Source organism: Apaloderma vittatum, unplaced genomic scaffold (assembly GCF_000703405.1).
Source record: "Apaloderma vittatum isolate BGI_N311 unplaced genomic scaffold, ASM70340v1 scaffold11655, whole genome shotgun sequence".
NCBI classification, from domain to species: Eukaryota; Metazoa; Chordata; class Aves; order Trogoniformes; family Trogonidae; genus Apaloderma; species Apaloderma vittatum.
Genome location: NW_009718804.1, coordinates 4,949 through 7,890, shown reverse-complemented (window position 1 = coordinate 7,890; position 2,942 = coordinate 4,949). Strand labels below are relative to the sequence as shown.

The window sequence follows — 2,942 nt, the reverse complement described above, 5'->3', positions numbered from 1 at the left end:
AGGAGCCTTATGATGATGTTCAGCAGTCTGAGATTCAACAGGCAATCGACAGACTGAAGGTCTCAGCAGATGCCGAGTGCCTGGCACATGTTCTCCCAGAACATCTCACATTATTGGACTGGTTATTTGAGGAGGCTGGTTCTGGCATGGTCTCTGCAGGCCTCAAAACTGGCTGAAGGAAAAGTTATTTCAGAGAGTTACAGAAATATTGTAGAAATGGGGGGGGGTTTCCTTTTTTCTACTTAAAATTACATATGGGGACATTTAATTTGTTCTGTCTCCAACTTCTTCAACTGTCAGTGACAACTTGTAGCAAATTATTTTCTCTAGATGCTACAGGGGCAAACAGAAAGCAGTTAAAGATTAATTCAATGGAAGCACACACTATGAGTACTTGCTTATTCCAGTCAATGCAGTTGTCAAGATAACAGGTTTTGAGCGATACCACAGTGCTAATGGACACATGATTGTAACTGAACAGACTTGGCGTGTGCTTTCCTCACTATTGCCAAGGTCCAAGCACCTCCACAAATGACCTCGCTGTACTGCATCGCTAATGACCCTGTGGGAGGTAACACTGTTGTAATACACAGATAAATCAGATGAGTACACAAACTGGCCGTAACTGCAGATTTTAGATTGATGTCCTTTTTGGTGAGTGCTACAAGCCACCCGCATTAGTTGTGGAGAAGTCCTTCATTGCAGTATCATCATGTGGTGTTTGTAATAACCCTGGTTGGTGCTCCTGTAGTGGCCTATTGGGAGTTCCTGGAGCATTCAGCGGATAGGATTCCGTCCTCTCAGTCGTCAGACATCCGAAACATTTCAAACAAGAGTCTCGCATCTTGGCAAAGTTCTGGTAAGTGCTTTCACTGGAAAAGCAGTATAATACTGGATCAGCAACACAGTTAAAAGTAGTCAACAAGAGAGAAACATGGTAAATATTAAATATTTTCTCAGCAAATGAGCAGTTGTTCTCCAACAAGCTGCGAACCACAAGTAGAATATGGTACGGTCCAAAGCAAACTAAAAAAATTAAAACAGTACTTGAAACTAGTCGTTTAATTTGCATTTTCTTCTTCTTTTGAGTGCCATGACTCTTCTGGACAACTCGTAAAATCCCACAGTAAGAAAAGGCCAGAAGAAAGAAGGGGAAAAGGAAGCCAGCAGAGAAGCGGTAGTAATTGACATTGTGCTCCCATTCTTTGATGGGGTAATGTTCGAAGCACACCACGTGGCTCTCAGCATCCATACTGATCTCCCCGTGCGTAAAGACAAAGCAGCACGTCATTATTTCTTTGGTCCAGATAACAATGCTCACGATGGCAGCAGCCTTCATTGTCCGAAACCGTTGAAAGCGAAAAGGGTGCACGACTGCGAGATAGCGGTCAACGGAGATGCAGCAGAGGAAGCCCACACTGATATAGATATTCTCGTACAAGAGGATGCCACAAATCTTGCACAGCAGCTCATTGTAGGTCCAGTTATCATGCTGTAAAACATACTGGAGCCAAAAAGGCAAAGAAAATATGTAGAGCAGGTCTGCTATGGTCAAATTGCAAAGGTAGATACCCAATTCGTTTTTAGCCTTGATTTGTAAATACCCATAGTACAGTGAGAGGCAGTTAGCTGGCAAGCCTAATACAAATACAAATATGTATACCACAGGAGATAAAGTCTGGTGGATATTGTGGTTAATAGTGCATTTTTCAGTTGCGTTCTCTGTGAAATTCACCATCTTCTACCTCTCCCTGTGTGACATCAGGCTCCCGAATGAATAGATGTAAAATTTAATTCCATCCAGTTTCACATATCACTTATTTCGTCCACAAACGTTTAGGCTGAAGTGATGACCTAATGCAGGATGTTAATTACCTGAAGGCAAAACACATTAAAATCTTCAGAAAGGATACGACTGTTAAATATATGATAGGATTTTCAGTAAACTGCCTTTTTCTAGCCCTAAATTTCTTAACAGTCTTTGACAGAAGATGAAGCCTGCCCGGGAAATCACGATTCATGTAAGTAAGTCTTAGTATTTACCAAAAAAGCACCAAAAAATTTTGTGTTTAAGAATCACAAAGCAAATCACAAATATTTGTTGGTTTAGCTTTATGAGTATCTAAAAGGTAAAGAAACATCGTTTCTGTTTTGCAGATGAGGCACAAAAGCAGTAATCTGATTTGTCCGTGATGGAAGAAATGTCTCTGGCAAACCAGGAGTCCACCCAAACTTCTTTAGAAGATTCAGGGTGCACAGAATAGTTGACTTTTAGTTTCCTTTTCTTAAGTTTCCCTTTAGATATAAGATACCATGGAATATGCAGTTCAGTCCATCAGGATGAAAAAAATGGAATTTTTAGCAATCTTTTCTACAGTTCCTTGTAAACATAATCCTGAAAACAATACATCTGTCATAAGGACATGGGTACAGCATATTCCCATGGTCTCAGTCCTACAGGTCATGCCATTACAAATTCCTTATTTGCCATTGACTCTCAAAACCACTATACCATTACTATTTAAGACACAGAAATCACTGCTGACAACAGGTTAGCGCTCAGTTCAACTGGGACAAGCATTCAGCCTTGAGCCAGCTCGCAGTGGTTAAACCCTAGACTGAATGAATTACCACATTCAGCATTTTATCACCTCATGTGATAGATTCCTACCAGCTCAACTGCTTGGGACTGGAAAAGAGCAAGGCAAACTGTGTCCAGCCTGAAGGAGATGTGTATTTTACCTGATGATGTGGAACAGCGAGATGTATTTCTTTCCATCTTTTCCTAGAAAATGTATGGTTATAGTGCACACTTTGGGTAAGGTTAATTTGTGTATTCTTCCTACAGCTTTAGTTAATATGAACTCAGAAAGAGAGAGCGCTATCTACAAACAAAGATGAGGTCTTGTTGCTTTTTCCTTTTTACTGCCCTAATTCGTTTT

The 2,942-nt window shown here is 40.6% G+C and overlaps 1 protein-coding gene across 1 annotated transcript; it reads right to left on the bottom strand.

Moving 5' to 3' along the window:
- Window positions 1-661: 661 nt before the first annotated feature.
- On the bottom strand, window positions 662-1,738 carry GPR68 (G protein-coupled receptor 68). Its single transcript, XM_009870386.1, has one exon. The coding sequence runs from the start codon at window positions 1,736-1,738 to the stop codon at window positions 662-664; it is 1,077 nt and encodes a 358-aa protein (XP_009868688.1).
- Between the last annotated feature and the right edge of the window lie 1,204 nt (window positions 1,739-2,942).

Bases quoted from the DNA above. Each gene is read 5' to 3' on its own strand.
- GPR68 (XM_009870386.1), bottom strand. From the start codon at position 1,738: ATGGTGAATTTCACAGAGAACGCAACTGAAAAATGCACTATTAACCAC.